General features: G+C 32.9%; 1 protein-coding gene across 2 annotated transcripts in view; it reads right to left on the bottom strand.

Moving 5' to 3' along the window:
- Nucleotides 1-3,019: 3,019 nt before the first annotated feature.
- The window catches only part of LOC145252637 (constitutive coactivator of PPAR-gamma-like protein 1 homolog), a 93,502-nt gene continuing 80,865 nt past the window's right edge, over nucleotides 3,020-15,656 (bottom strand). The window contains exons 16-17 of one of the 2 annotated variants that reach the window (XM_080112370.1): nucleotides 5,905-6,065; nucleotides 3,020-3,755 (exon numbers count right to left, since the gene is read on the bottom strand). In XM_080112370.1, the coding sequence (XP_079968496.1) occupies nucleotides 3,455-3,755; nucleotides 5,905-6,065 (462 nt within the window). In that variant the 3' untranslated portion in view covers nucleotides 3,020-3,454. The remainder of the gene's footprint in view (nucleotides 3,756-5,904; nucleotides 6,066-15,656) is intronic. The other variant, XM_080112371.1, reaches the window with a different exon arrangement.

Below are 15,656 nucleotides of genomic sequence, written 5' to 3'. Positions count from 1 at the left end.
AGTCAAAAATAAATCCAATTCAGCCGTACTTACATGGGCTTAATTCCCTGCACATCTAGATTCCTGCTACAGCAATAATTAAAAAGAAAGGTTTGACAAAAAGATTCAAGCTTCTCCTCCTCAGGATGGGGGTATCCACTTTATAGTGGGGAAAACTGTTCCAGAGTCAGGCCCAAATGTATTTAAAAAAAAAAATAAATAAAAAAAATAAATAAATAAAAAGAACTGATTTAACAATAAGCCAACAGGAAGAGGACATTACTTTGCTTAAAAAAAGAAAAACAATTGTTACCAGAGCATTAGGTGACTTTATATTAAGTGGACATACACACACTATATAAAACAATGTTAGTTATTTTCTAATAGATGTTTGCTTATTATTTACAGTGAAATGAGTTTCACCATTACTCCCAACAAAGTTATTTTATATTAAAAAGCATAGTTTATATAATTTTCTCCAGTGGAAGCGATACTTACATTTTAACAAACGCTTACCATATTTTTGGCAATATTCAAACAAATAAATCAACATGACTGCTTGTATTTACCTGGTTGGAAATAAAATGTAGGGGCAGATAACTACAGTTCATTCTTGTTTATAGATTTCAGAATAATTTCCTAATTTACTGGCATAATTCAGAATTTGTTACATAATTTTGTTAATAAGACGGGCAAATACAGGTCAGCATGCTTACTTTGAGTTTAAAAAATAATTTTTAAACAAGAAAATTACATAATTATTTTTAAGACTAATTTCGAAAGCTATTTCACTGTAAATCACCCATTAAGAAAAATGATCAACATTTCTAAAATTTAAAAGTAATGAGAATAGAAAAAGAATATTAAAGTCTTGTAAAATATCAAACAAATTAAAGTCTTAAGAAATTTTTTTTTCATATCGAAAATTTATGAAAAAACATTTTAATAATACCAATTGTTCCTATTTACCTGCCTCTCTATAAGGTCAGTTTTTAATGTGATAAAAAAAAAAAAAAAAATCAATCAAGCTTCACAAAATAGAGGCACTTTAAACACAAAATAAATAATGACCTCAGTCTAGGATTCCTCTTCCTCATACTGAGAACATAAAAGCTGAAATGTAGTATCAGAGCAGAGTATACACATTGCTCCCAACTAGGAAACTAAGAACTAATTTATATATATAATATTAATTGTTAAATCATATAATTTCAAGTTTGATTAAGGACTATTCAGAGCAGCATACAGAATATTAACACTGATTAAAAAAGACACACACAAAAAATACAATCCAGTTAAGGGTATCATATATTAAAACCAACATGAGAGAATTAAAACTAAGAAAAATTAAATTGTTGTAGATTCTATGTAGAACCGTGATGTATAAAAAAATGTTTTCTCTGGTTATATATTCACAAGTAAATCTTAATACTTGACTTTTGTCTGGAAACTAATCTAAGCAAGAAACTACCAAGGTAATTTCTGGCTTAGATTAGTTTCCAGCTGCAAAATTATTTTCAAATTTGAGACAATTTATTGTATTAATAGGATTAAAAAATAACATTCTTTTGTGGCGCTTCAAAATTATAAAGTAATTTTGATGTTTAAACTGGCAAATAAATACTCATTTCTGGTCTGAATTTAAATTTAATTGCAAAAATAAATCAAAGGAAATCATTTTCTCATCTACTTCTGTCATAGCAAAAAAAAAATAAAAAAAAAAAAAAAAAAAATTGTGTGGCTAAATGATAAATTTACAATATAAAAATTTGGTAATTGTGCAGATTAGTGATGTTTTAAACCAAGGCATTTCAGGTGAAAACATACATACTTACGTGCCATGTCAAAATTAGTATAAATTCCAAAAATTCTCAAAAATAATCCAGTAGAAAAATAATTACAACTGAAACTAAAATTTATCAAGCTTATCGCTTTATAGATTTTTATCGTATGCTTTAATGTTGAGGAGTTCCAGGGGCGATAACTGCAATCGATCATTTTGACTAAATAATAGTACTTCACCAATGTCAGAAGGTAGCTATGGATAATTTGTTAAAAATATATCTAGCATATCTACGGAAACATTCTTGAACTTTATAATTTCGATATGACATGCAAGTACATAATAATGTACTCACTTGAAATGCGTTGGTTTAAAACATCACTTTTCATCACAAGCGCCAAAATAAGGAAAAAAAAAAAAAAATTAACAAAGAAAGTAATATACAAAAAAAAATTGAAACACTTTTTTTTTATTATTATTAAACTTTAAATAGAAAGATAAAAAATTTTAAGATTAAAATTTTGTAAGACGTTTTGAATGGAGTTTTATTTTGTTTTTAGATCAGAGGAGATTTGAGTTTTAAAATGTACAAAATCCAAAGATGAAGAATTTGCAAGTGTTTGAGAGAGGCAGGGAAGGAGACAAAAGCATGATGAACACCTACCACCCTGTAACATTTGTTAAATTCTCAATCAAACATTTAAAATTATTGATTGAAACCTAAATAATAATAATAAAGCGCAAGTCCAGAGTTCAACTTAATTGAAAAACAAAGAAAAATCTTTATGACGTACATACTTGCCATCGAATGAAAAGGTCATATAAAAATTATGTAAATTGATCAAGTGTTTTTTTTTTAAACTAAGAAAATCAAATTTTTATAAGAAAGGAAGTATGTTGTTTTGATCAGCCATATTTGATAAAGGGAGCCAATTCAATTTGAACAACCCCAATCCAAATCAGCTCTGTAATGAGTACGATTTATTAAAATTGCTAAAAATCAGTAAATAAAAAATGATTTTCTATATAAAAAAAAACAAAACAAAAAACAAAAAAACCCTACTTGATCAATTACGTAATTTTTGGAATATAACATTTTCATTCAGTGATGATATAAAGACTTTTCTTATATATATATATATAATTACGTTTAACTCTGAACTTGCACCAATAATAAAGTAAAATAAAAATAAACAAAATAACGAACTTAGATATTAAAAAAAAAAAAAAAAAAAAAAAAAAAAATAGATTCACAAATTTTATAATTTTTTAAAAATCTTTTATTTCAATTAAAATATTAATTCTACAATACTGTACATAAAAAAAGGATTTACTATCAGAAATTTTTTTTCTTATAGTTAAATAAGGAAATTAATTCCCAAGGAAGAAATTAACCTTCGTAAAAATAATATTCACCACATCTGCTGGCTTGAAATAATATATAATGCATTGATGTATATATTTCTAAAATAATTTTTCTTTAAAATTTAAATTATTAAAAAAACAAAAAACCTTTTTCTTTTCTAAACAATCAAATTTAGATTATAAAAAAAATTTAATATTGAAGCCTAAAAAATTTAATATTTCCAAAATGTCCGATGATCGCAGAAAGGAAGAGGAGGAGGAGAGTGAAGAGATTTGATTATTATTGCTGTAGCAAGAATGGTGATACAACATGTACAAAGATGAAATTTAAGCCTTTGCCATGACAATGTTTTCTGTTGAAGGACTACTGTTTTTTGGTTCCTTTTTAGTAGCCGTTGAGGAGGAGGAAGAGTCATGGCTGTTGTTGTTGTTGGTGGTGGTATGATTGTTGGTGGCAGTGGTGGTGGCATTGTTGTTGTTGTTAGTTTTGGTCGCCGAGCCTTTTTTATCTTTCGGACTTATTGCACTGTTTGAATTGACCTTCTCATCGGCGTTGCTGTATTTTCCGTGTTTGTCGTTGTCAGAGGTGGATAAGAACTGACTCACAGATACAACAGCTGATCCAGATCTGGCCGAAGGGAAAAATAAAAGAATTATGGTTTAATTATTTTTATTTGTTTTTTACATGCATGCCTAATGTAAAACCTCCTCCAATTATATCAGAGGAAAGTAATGAGCTACTTCCACAAACTGTTTCTAGCTGAAGAAAAAAAAATGCACTGCAGTTCCATCACCTACCGACTATTAATGCTGAAAATGACCAAAATAAACTCCATTAAGAAAGAAAAAAAATTAAAGAATAAAAAAAAGACAGCTATCTGATTCCAACTAAATTTTGTATTATTTACACTAAGTTCAATTTTCAGGTACCTAAATATATTACATACACAGGTATGATACTATCTCAAATATCCCATCCTTCTTAATAGACAAGATTCTAGAAATATTAACATTTTATTTTGCTAAGTTTAAATACAGAGAATCGAGTTAAAGTTAAGTACTAAAAATAATACAACTATCTGGTTGCAAACTAATTGTTTATTGTAATAATACTGTTTTAATTATTCTATTTAGAAATATTATTTAAAACTGATTAATTTATTTTTAATTAAAAAATAAATTATTTTAAATTATTAAGCACACACTAACTGCCTTTAGAAACGAAAGTTATTCAAGCTGCTAGAGTTATTTCCCTTTTAAGTTATGAGCATTATTTCTTGTTTAATTTTCATAGTCAAAAATGGATGTGTTTTATGCTTCCATAAATCCAACATATGGCCCACTTTCAGGAAAATCATAAAAAGTTAGGATATTCGATGTATTTCAAATAGCATGTGACTAAACCCTCTGCCCATCAATGTTTCCACTGGGTATATATAGCTAGTTAATAAAAAAAAAAAAAAAAAAAAAAAAAAGAAAGAAAGAAAGAAAAGATTTTTGTCAATAATTAATTGAATAATTCTTTTTATACATACATACATACACACACACACACACACACACACACACACCTGTAATTAGGGTGCTAGAGAGTGTCAATTATGTAAATTGATTAAGGTCTTTCAACATATACTCCTTATCAAATCGACCCATCATGAAGTATCCGGCTCTGTTACACTCCTTAATGCTTCAATACAGGCAAACAACTTAAATATTAATGGTCAACATAAACTTTGACCTTTTTTTAATACAAGTCACTATTTGACATATACTTCTGACATTGAGAACTTTTCTCAAATTAAACACAAAAGATCCAATTGTACTTGAACTTGAGAAATTTCATGATAGTATTCAAGCTAATTTTGTACACAATATCACAAATTGAATTGTGTTAAAAAAATCACCTGAATATAAAATTTTTGTTCTATTCATTTAATGTTAGTATTCCCTAATTAAGAGATCAGATGTTTCCTGATATTACATTACATAAGCTCACCCTCGAGTTCAGCAGTTCAACTGTTTCTAAATTTCACTTTGTGCTGCCTTGTCTGCTCACTTGCTCCAAAGTTTTCCCTTTGTCAACCAACCTTCCTGCAATTTAAAACACAAAATGCTTCTGCATCCAGAAGAAGCATTTCGTATAATCACGGATGATTCAATTCATTCTTTTGTCTTTATTGCCAACAAATAAAAATAATATAACTGATTGTAGTTTTGAATCCCAAATTTAACCACACTGAGGAGCAATATAAATGGCAAAACACGTATCCATGGATAATTGTCTTATGAATAAAAAAAATATAAATGCTCCTATATATAGAGTGTGACACAGTGTAATGGAGGTGATTCCATCTAGCATTTAAGTAAATGCTTCACTGTAGAAAATTAACCGTCTTTATTAAGGACAATAGAAAAAAAAAATAATACATCCATCTATTATATATATATATATATATATATATATATAGATATATATATATATAGATATATATATATATAGATATATATAGATAGATAGGATGCTATATTACCTTTGAACTTTGTATCAATCCCCTGTGCTGATGAGATCTGATATCAATAAAAACCAATATCTCAGAAATAATCATACACAAAATTGTTGTTTATATTGAATTCTTAGAGCATATACAAATTATTTTTAAAAATTTATTTACCTGATATACATATGTATACATAAAAAAAAAAAAAAAAAAAAAAAAAAAAAAAATTAAATTGTTTAAAAACAATACCAAAGCAAATAAAAGTTTCTTGAAACTTACTCTCCAGTTATTTCTACTGTACAACCTCTTCCGCGGCCAATTGCAACTGCACCAGTACCTTTGACATTCCGAGATTTATTTCCGGGCTTTGGACGGGCTCTTAATGTACGCCTAGCAGCTGGTCGAAATCCTCGGCCTCTTGAAAAACGGTTATCATGCTGCTGAAATTAAAATCAACAGTTTCAATAAGAAAACTTAACTCCAAAGATGAGAAAATATTTAAAACCTTTATCATGTAATACACTTTTTTGCCAACAATACCAATTTCAATACTGATCTCTGAAACTTCATTATTTCTCCAGTTAATCATAAATTATGGCTATGATATCCTTTTGTTACTTCAGAATCCATTATGCCATACAAGATCTCTTCCCAATATCTTGAATTTGTTTTACTGGATGATATCATCTTTTCATGACAAAAGATTTACTTGGTTTCCCACAACTTCATTTAACATTATTCAGAGACAAACATACAAGATAAAACACATTCAGTCTTAGTAGTGTATATATATATATATTTTGTTACGGTACGCTTCAGACCATCACTCCCATGTTACAACAATTCATTCTAAAACTTGAATTCCAATTAGGATATATCTCTGAATCAGATATCACATTAATAAATAAATAATATATATATACACACACACACTATTTTATTAAACCATAAAAATTAATGATTTCAAAAAGTTGATTGATTGATTGATTGATTGGTTTTACGGCATATCAACCTATGTGGTCATTTAATGCCGGAGTCCTTTTTTTTTTTTTTTTTTAAACTTTTTTTATTGGGAGGGGGGGAATGACTTTTTCAGCCTTTCCTCCCTTTTTTTATAAAATTGAACTAAGAAATTAAATATTGTATTTATACATGGATGTGTATATTTGGGTGACTTTAAATTTCCTTAAATTTTCTTATATAAATTTACTTTCCTTAGGTATGCTAGAATATTTGCTGAGTTGACCTTTTCAAAAAGGTCTTCCATATTGCTTTCTGTATAATATAATTTTCTAGTTGGGGCAAGGTCATCACACCCAACTAGGATATGTTTTACTGTGAGTGTCTCCTGGCATGGGATGCACTCTGGCGCCGATTCTCCATTTAGTATATAAGAATGAGTAAAGTTGGTGTGCCCTATGCGCAGTCGAGTCAGTATCACATCTTCTCGGCGTGATCTCTTGATGTCCGGACATCGTTCCTTAAGTTCAGGTTTGATTGAGTATAATTTGTTGCCCTCTTGCTGACTCCACCGCAGTTGCCATTTTTCCTGTATGTATGCTTTTATCTGGGGTCTAAGATCAGTATGTGGAATCTTAAAATTGTCAGTTGGAAGGTGAGAAGATCTTTTTGCAGCTATATCTGCCCTGTCATTACCTTTGATCCCCACATGGCTGGGGATCCAGACAAGAATAATGTTTTTAGTAGTTGAAAGGATATTGATTTTTTCTATTAATTTTGTTGTTAGTGGATTTTCTTGTTTTTGATTTTGTATAGATAATAGGACTGATAGAGAATCTGTGAGAATGATGAAGTTTTTGGTGGTTTCCTCTGAAATTATGTTGAGTGCTAGATCGATAGCTATAGTCTCTGCAGTGAATATAGATGCTTCATTTTGAAGATTTCTCTTCATTGTGGTTTTATGGTACGTTGCTGCACATCCAGTGTGATTGTTGCTTTTAGACCCGTCTGTGTAGATAAAGGTGTAGTCTGAATATTGTAATTTTAAATGTTGAAGTTCGTCGTGGTATTCAATAGGGTTTGTGGTAGATTTGGACTTTTTGTTTAGGTTGAGTTTTATTTCAACTTGTTTCATGGTCCATGGGGGTGTTTTAGGCAGTATGAAGTTGTGAATGCTGGAGATTGGAATTTTCGATTCTTCAATGCTTTCCTTCATTCGGAGCCCGAACGTTTTGATAGTTTTTCTTCTCATGTTAAAGAGTTCTTCATATTTAGGATAGAAGGTACATTGGTATGCAGGGTTGTTTGGGCAAGACTTCAGTTTCAGTAAATATTGAAGGGCTAACTTTTCTCGCCTTAGATCTAGTGGGGGTTCGTATGCTTCCGTGTATAGACTGTTCACGGGGGAAGTTCTGTATGCTCCTAGGGCCAATCTTAGGCCAGTATGGTGAATAGGGTCTAGGCTTTTTATATATGATGTTCGGGTTGATCCATATATGAAACAACCGTAGTCTAGCTTTGAACGGACTAGTGCTCTGTAAAGTTTAAGGAGTGTTTCCCTGTCTGCACCCCAATCGGTATGTGCTACCACTCTCAAAAGATTTACAGCTTTGTTACATTTTTTTTTCAGATAGTTTATGTGTGGGATGAATGTTAACTTTTTGTCAAATAAAATCCCTAAGAATTTGTACTGGTCAGTAACGGGTATGGGCATTCCTTCCATGGTTAGGACAGGATCATTATGCATGTTCTTTAGTTTGCAGAAATGCATGCATTTCGTTTTTCTTTTGGAGAATCTAAATCCATTCTCTTCCGTCCATCTCATTACTTTGTTTAAGCACAATTGAAGCTTCCTTTCTATTATAGATATATATCTAGATCTACAGCATATTAGGAAGTCATCCACATATAGGGAGCAATCTACCCCAGGGTTAAGGTTTTTTACAATGTTGTTAATTCGGATACTGAACAGGGTCACTGACAGTATACTCCCTTGAGGTACTCCATTCTCTTGTTCTTTCAAGTCCGAGAGAGCTGTGCCAACCTTTATTCTGAACCGTCTATTTTTTAAAAATTTTCAATAAAAATTGGCATTCTGCCTTTTAGTCCAAGCGCCTTCAGATCCCTTGTAACACCGTACTTCCACACAGTATCGTAGGCTTTTTCCATGTCAAAAAACACTGCTGTTAAATGTTCCTTCCTTACAAAGGCTTCTCTGATGAAGGTTTCAAGTCTGACTATGTGGTCTATTGAACTTCGGTTTTTCCTGAATCCTGTTTGAAATTCTGTAATAAGATTCTCTGTTTCCAGGAACCAGATTAGTCTTTTGTTTATAATCCTTTCCATGGTCTTACAAATGCAGCTTGTTAGAGCTATTGGCCTGAAATTCAATGGATCTGAGACGTTACTTGATTGGGATTGGATGTTTGAGTTTTCAGATTTGGGGATTGGTATTATTGTGGCCTCTTTCCAGGTCTCGGGTACGTTTCCACTGGACCATATAATATTGAAAATTTCAAGTAGGTATTTCATTGAGGCTTCTGGAAGTTTTTTGAGGATTTCATATGGAATTTCATCGGGCCCTGTAGCTGTGTCATGGGATTTGGTTAGCGATTCTTTTAATTCAGGCAAGGTAAGAGGTTGGTTGTATTTTTCAGTATTTTGTGATTTAAATAGAATTTTCTTTTTCTCTTCCTTTTCTCTAATCTTTTTGAATTTCTCTGTTTGTCTGTCACATGATGAAATTTTTGATAAATTATCTGCCAGGTTATTGGAAATGTCTTTTTGATCGGTGTATATTTTGTTGCCTTTAGAGATGTGGGATATTGGTGTACTACTACACTTTCCTTCTATTTTCCTCATCATGTTCCAAACTGTTTTCGCCTTGGTATTCACATTAATTTTGGATATATAATTTCTCCAGGTTGTTCTTTTGGATTCCTTTATGATTCGTCTGGCTTTTGCTCTGTTGTTTTTGAAGAAATCCAGATTTTCGCTTGTTGGATACTTTTCGAATTTTCTCAAGGCAGCTCGTCGAGCTCTGATGGCTTTTCTGCATTCTTTTGTGAACCAAGGTTTGTTGTGATTGTTGGTTTTGGTTGTTTTCGGTATAGTATTATTTGCTATGTTTGTGAGTGTTTTAATGAAGTAGTTCAAATGGTCATCTTCATCATTCTTTTCGATAATTAATTGGTTTTTGTACTGTTCCTGGAAGTCTTCCCAATCCGCTTTATGTAGGTTCCATTTGGGTGTTTTTTGTTCAGTGCTAGTACTTAGACTTTCCAGGATGATTGGGAAATGATCACTCCCACAGGTGTCATTGTGTACTTTCCAGTCATAGTCCGTATATATGGAAGGATCACATAAGGTAAGGTCAATGGCGGTGAAAGTACCTGTTGCTGGGTACATATAGGTGTAGTTTTGATTATTAAGGAGGCATAGATTATTTTTATTTATTATGTTTTCTATTTCTTTTCCTTTTTTATTTGTTTCTTTACTTCCCCATATTACATTGTGACTGTTGAGATCTCCTAGTAGAAAAAAGGGTTTAGGGAGTTGTTTTATTAATTGAGTTATCTCAGTTTCGTTGATTGTATCTTTTGGAGGGATGTAGATTGAGCAAAGTGTTATAGTTCTATGTAGAGTCACTGAAACTGCAATTGCTTGCAAGTTTGTGTTTATATTTATTTGTCTTTGAGGGACTTCATTCTACACAAGTATTGATGTGCCTCCAGAAGCTCTGTCCGTATCTTTATTTATGTAGTTGTAAGAAGTGTAGTGTTTTATGTTGATGGTATTATTTTCTTTCAGAAAGGTCTCCTGTAGACAGACAAGTGCTGGGCTCATATTTGTTATTAATAATGTGAGTTCATTTTGGTTTGCTTTTATCCCTCTGATATTCCATTGTAATATTTTGTTCATCATTTGGAATTGTGTTCAACTTCCATCGTCTCCAATCCCTCAAATCTATTTTCTGTCGGAGTCCCTGTTCGAGATATAGATCGGGATCTTTCTTTTCCTGTTTTTGTTTGTTTTTTTTTTTGGCTGGGGGGATTTTTGATTCTTTTCTGGCTTGTGATGTGTTTGATGGTTGTTCGGTTGTTTTTGTAGAAATGGTTTGTGGTTTTGTTTCTTTTTGTGGTTCAGTAGTGTCTTAATATTATCCTTGGATTGGTTGCAGACATTGCACTATTCATTTTCCTCATTTCTTCTAATAGTTCTTTCATTTCCTTTATTAGTTTGCTTAGGACATCAATTTTCTTGTCAGTTGTATCCGTTACATGTATATGACCATTTTGATTGTTGATTGGATTAGTTTTTTTTGTTGCATCTGCATATGTTTTAGTTTCGATGATTTTCCTGGCCTCTGGGTAGGATATATTCTTTATATGTTTTAGTTTGGTCACTTCTTTTTCTCTTTTCCATATTTCGCAATATCTAGAGCCAGCGCCATGGTTTCCCAGGCAGTTGGCACACTTGAAATCTTTTCTGCAGTCAATGTGTGGGCCACTTTCTCCACATCTTCCACACACTGGTAATCGTGTGCACCGATCTTGATGGTGTCCAAACTTCTGGCACTTGAAGCATTGGAGGGGGTTTGGAATATAAATTTCTACATTTATTTTCATATATCCGACTTTCACTTCTTTGGGTATGGTGAGGGAATCGAAAGTTAGTATATATGTATTGGTATCGATTTTCTCACCGTTTTTTTTAATTTGAACTCTGCGAACATCTAACACATTCTGTTTCTGTAAGTTTGTCCGGATTTCCTCCAAGGGACAAAGTGCAAGTTCGTGGCTTTTCACTACTCCTTTGCAGGTATTTAGGCTTGGATGTCTGTAGCATTTGACTTTGATGTTTTCAAATAATTTTAGTTTCAATATTTCTTTAGTTTGTTCTTCGTTATGGGTTTCTATTAGTAGGCTGCCGTTAAATTGTTTTTTAATAGACTTTGGTTTTAGAGTTTTAAGATTTTTTTCAATTTTAAAAGGTGATAGTTTGCTCAAAGGAGTTTCCTCCATTGATTCTATTACTATGAATGTTGAGTTCCTTGGTTTTATCGTCTCTTCGTCAGAGCTACTGATGTCAGAGACATCAGAGTGGGTTCTCTTTGGGTGGTTGGGTGGTTTTTGGGAGGAATAAGCCATATATTTTGTTTTCTTTTTTCGTCATCTTTGTTCCCCACCCACCTCGGAGTCCTATTTGGGAAGAGCCTGGGGGGAAACCCATTCGCCCAGCCTCTACAGGGATACAATGATGATATAACCGACTTTGGTGGTATTATAATGATTATCTGTTCTCTCTTGATATTGCTATGGGATCTGTAGCAATCCTGAGGGGTTTACAGCCTCGTCATCGATATTCACACCTAATCGATTGACCCTCAGCCACCGCTTTCCATCATATATTAGGGAGTAGGGTTATTTGTGGGAGAGGGAGGATGTGTTGTATTAGTAGTGAGTTTTTGGAATGGGCAATATATGGTGGGGCTTGGCGTGACTGGCCGATTGGTCGGATCGGGCCTCTCCGACCGCCCGTCTAATCGAAGTAAGGGCCAAAGTAATGTGTTGCGGTGCCTAAACTTCTATGTATCCTGGTTTAGGTTCGCTCAATCACCAGGATCACGTCCTAAGACTTTACGGGTAGCAACCCACGGCTAACTGGTTGCCCCATTGAGGGATTTTTACCCTCTGCAGGGGGACAGTCGGTTTGTTCTCATGCCCTACCGACAGGGCAAAAAAATAAATAAATAAATAGATAATTTAATAGAATATATTTGTTTTCTTTTTCTTTCTTTTTTTGTTGTTTCTTTTCCTTTTTAAAATCTGTTTCTATTTAACCCATAGTTGGGACCCTAACAGGTACTACCACTCCGGGTCAGGGTGGACCTGGGAGCAATGGCAATTAAGAGGTGGCTCCACACTCCCCAAGCCCGTAAGCTGGACCTCACCATCGGATGTAGTTTAAGGTCATATCCAGGACCGGGAGTAAGGTAGGAAAAAATAAAATAAAAAGGGGGGGGGGGAAATAGGCTGTTGTTTTTGTTTTTGGTTTTGCAGAACATAATTAAGTTTTACAAAAAAGATCAGAAAACAAAAAAACGTCAATGTAGGTGCATTTCGTCTCAGGAAGCCACAGGGCAGCCTGATCTGGTAGCACCAGGATTTCAAAAAGATATGCAGACAACATCCAATAGATGTTAGAGACGGGTTGAATGAAAGAAGATCAACGAAAGAAATGTTTTCTCTCTTTTTTTCCTATATCATGTGAAACGACTAAGTCCAAACACAAAACCATATTCAAACATAAATGTCACAAAGCAAAAAAAACAATATTGAACTCAGCAACTCAATAGGGATGGAATGGGTCAGGGAAATGGGGGAGGGTGAATATAAAAGCTTAGGAAACAGATATTGTTTTTCCTTGAAAGATTTGCAATGATCCAATGTAACCAGTTCTCATTTGTATATTTCTCTTTCCTGTGAGGTCGAAACCTCCAACGTTTTAAGGGATAATCTCATGAATTATCTTTTTATTTTTAAATCACTCCTCTTAGCGTAGTGACAAAATCTATTTGTGTTTGATATCCTTTGGTCAATTTTCCTTTTTGTATTCCATGTGCTTCCTGTAGGTGCGTATATATTTTTGTATATGTCTCGGCTCAAACTTTTATATATTTCCTTAGAGGTTCATTCTGTATTTATTTCGCTGTATGGTAAAGTCCATGGATAGCTTGATTCTCTCTTATCATAATGTCATGGATATATATATATATATATATATCTGCTTGTCTCCAAGCATCGTTTTCCTTTTGGTTGTCTGTCCTTTACTTTGCTACGTTGGAAATTCCACAAGCTGCCATGCTCATTTTCACATACATATATCTGTCTTGTTAGATATATCTTTGCTTGCATTCAAGCATTGTTTTTCTTTTGGTGATCAGCCCTTTGCTGCAATGTTGGAAAAATTTGTAGGTTGCTTCACCCTTTTCCGTTGCACTTATTTTTATTAAATTGACTTGGGCACACTGATATCTAGCTGACTTCTCTTGATTTATTTTGTTCAACATGCTTTGTCCTTGAGATGGTGGTTGGTGTAGGAAAAGGCCTATGTGATGTGTTCTGACACACGTAGGCGTTATCTGCTTACTGAATAAATATACATACATTATATAAGGATGGGTGTGTGTGTGTGTGTGTAATCTCTTTTGTATTATAACCCCACTATGAGTTCCCATCACAACATACTAGCAGGGAGACCCGATGCTGCCTGGGATTGAATGATGATCAATGAATGTTTCACTCTTGCATATTTTTATTGTCATCAAAACTTATGAAATTGCTCATTTTAAAATCAAATCAATTGCTTGCTTGTTTTAGTTGGGGACCCATTGCGGTACACTGGGAGGAAGTTTTACATGCCTCCCCGCAGTAACTTAGTCCAAACTATTTTGTAGTATACATTGCACTGTAGAGAACCTACTGTTGATATTATAAAATTATTTTTTTATATATAATGGCTTGAATTAGAGTTTAAAATGCAAAAGTTAAATATCATGCTTCAATTGTGCTTTAAACAAAAACATTCATTTTGAATGCGCCCCTGTCATACCAAAGAACCTATACTGTTAATTTTACATGCCTGACTTTTCTGCTTGTATGGTGATAATGACTTGAATTTTAGTTTAAAATGAAAAAGCCAAGTATCATGGGTCAATTGTGCTTTAAACAAAAGCATTTCAAACGCGGAATATACTTAGATTTTGTATTGAAATGTCTCCAATAAGTATTGAAATTGATTAAAAAATCTGAAGGAACAGTCCAATTTTGACCAAAGTTAACACCCTTATACAGCCTTATATCACAAGCACATTTGAGAAGTTTTATCACTGCATGGCATAGAAAATCAACAGTAAGTTCTTTAATAAGACAGAAGTGCGCTTGATACTTGATTCTGCATTTTAAACTTCAATTCAAGCCATTATATAAAAACTAACAGGTCATTCGACATTGCCTAGTTGTAAAATATGCTTAAATATGTTATTTTAATTTATGTAGATTTTCTTATTATTATAGAGTCAATTCTTTATTTATTATTATATTGTACCCAATAATGAGTTCAAAGTTAAAAAAAAAAAAAAAAAAGAAAAAAAGCTGCGCGTGCATGGTCCCCATATCCTGCATATGAGATGATGCCACAAAAAAATAGTGAAGAAATGATGAAGGGCCAACATTACCTTCACATTTTCGCCAAGTTTCAGAAAAATCTAATGGATGGGGCAAAAATTATGGGGTGAAAAGCGTAATTTTTTTTGCAATTTTGGGGCATTTGTAACCCCTTTTGTGCTCCTGGGAACACCAAATCTCAGTGAAAATGGACAAACGATGCAGTTTCACGCCTTAAGCTATATTTGAATTCAGCCCCATGGAAGACCACTATATAGACATACATATCAAGTTTTTGAGTAATATGAAAAAAAAAGCTCCAAAAAGGCATGTTTTTTTAGCCATAAAAGTCCCAGAGGGATACGAACCAGAATTTTGCCAGAGTCACCCATACTGAATTTATATTAAGAACAATAGCCTTCACATTTTGGCCAAGTTTCAGGAAAATCTAATGGATGGATTAAATGCTATGGGGTAAAAAGTGTCATTTTTGGCAATTTTGGGGCATTTTTTACTTCTTTTGAACCCCTGGGGACGCCTAATCCCAGTGTAAATGGATAACGGTGCAGTTTCAGGCCTTAACACATGTATATTTGAGTTGACCACCATGAAAAACCATTATATAGTCAGACGTAAAGTTTTTGAGAAATATGAAAAAAAAAGAGAGCCATAAAAAAGGGGTATTTTTAGCACTGAAAGTCCCCAGGGACACAAACCAGAATTTTGCCAGGGCCACTCATACTGGATTTATATTAAGAACAATGGGCTCCACATTTTGGCCAAGTTTCAGAAAAACATAATGGATGTTAGAGGCCAAAACGTGTCATTTTTGGCTATTTTTTTTTTTACCTATTTTGAGCCCCTGGGGACACAACGGGAATTTTTGCCAAAAAAAAATTTTTT

The sequence above is a fragment of the Euprymna scolopes genome, chromosome 29 (assembly GCF_053919585.1).
Source record: "Euprymna scolopes isolate OS-2025 chromosome 29, ASM5391958v1, whole genome shotgun sequence".
Classification (NCBI taxonomy): Eukaryota; Metazoa; Mollusca; class Cephalopoda; order Sepiida; family Sepiolidae; genus Euprymna; species Euprymna scolopes.
Note: the sequence above shows the minus strand (reverse complement) of the source record. Positions and strands in the feature narration are given on the sequence as shown.